At 51.2% G+C, this 984-nt stretch overlaps 1 protein-coding gene across 1 annotated transcript in view; it reads right to left on the reverse strand.

Annotated features, from left to right (window-relative positions):
* ZNF341 (zinc finger protein 341) overlaps window positions 1-984 on the reverse strand; it is a 16700-nt gene that overhangs the window by 13288 nt on the left and 2428 nt on the right. The window contains exon 3 of the mRNA XM_009318684.1: window positions 699-851. Within this exon, the coding sequence (XP_009316959.1) occupies window positions 699-851 (153 nt within the window). The remainder of the gene's footprint in view (window positions 1-698; window positions 852-984) is intronic.

Raw genomic sequence — 984 nt, forward strand, 5'->3', positions numbered from 1 at the left:
CAAGCTGCTCTAAAACCGGAACAGGGAGAGACAGACAGACAAGACATTGAAAATGCAGCAGCGATGAGTTGGAGGGGCTGCTCCCTCACACACGTTCCCAATCCCAATTCAAACCAGCACCTGCAGAAACGGAGATTATGTCTTGACACAACGCAGCACTGTCCAACTGCCAGGTTGAACCAGACTGTGCTGGCTTGCAGAGGGTTGGCATGACCTGCTGGTAGACGTTGTCTCCTCCAAAACCCAAGCGCTCAAGCCCCACTGCCTTTTTTGCTTTGTTTTTAAAGCTCTTAATCTTTCTGGTTACAAAGAACATTTTCAGAGCATGGCGAGTGTATACAGCCTGGCCAGCCCTGGGGAGAGCCCAAAACAACCATTCCAGGGGGAGAGGGATCCATGGAGCAAACTAACAAGGGCTCTGGAAGCCAACCATTATACAGGGGCTCAACAAAAAGCTGGAGAGACCACGTTACAAAGATTTGGGCATCCAGCAACAAGGACACCAGGAGAGAGCAGGCCCTGGAGCTATCCTGTCATTTATCCATCACTCCTTCCCAAGCCTGGCTGTCACATTGGGAAGGTGCCCAGGATTCAGCATCGAAGCAGATCTCTAGAGTCTGATCGACCAACAGGACTCTCCTGCTGTGCAAGCACGGCCCCATGCAGCGGGACTCCCTGGGCCCACACGTGCCCCTTACCTGCGCCGGGGGCTGCACTGTCGGCATGGGCTGGTCCAAGGATGTAAAAGCAGACATGGCCGACATCAGCACCTCATCACTGACTAAGATGTTCCCCTGCACCAGGGTCTGGATCAAAGGTGATGGGGGAACGGTGATGTACGTAGAAATTTGCTGAAAGAAAAAAAAGATGCATTGTTGACCAGCAACAGGACAAAACAATAAACAAAAACCAACAACACTGCTTTTTACTGAATCTTGGAGTCTCTGCTTTCACAGCCTCTGGTGAGCCACAGTAATTATCTAC

The sequence above is a fragment of the Pygoscelis adeliae genome, unplaced genomic scaffold, assembly GCF_000699105.1.
Source record: "Pygoscelis adeliae isolate BGI_AS28 unplaced genomic scaffold, ASM69910v1 Scaffold72, whole genome shotgun sequence".
NCBI classification, from domain to species: Eukaryota; Metazoa; Chordata; class Aves; order Sphenisciformes; family Spheniscidae; genus Pygoscelis; species Pygoscelis adeliae.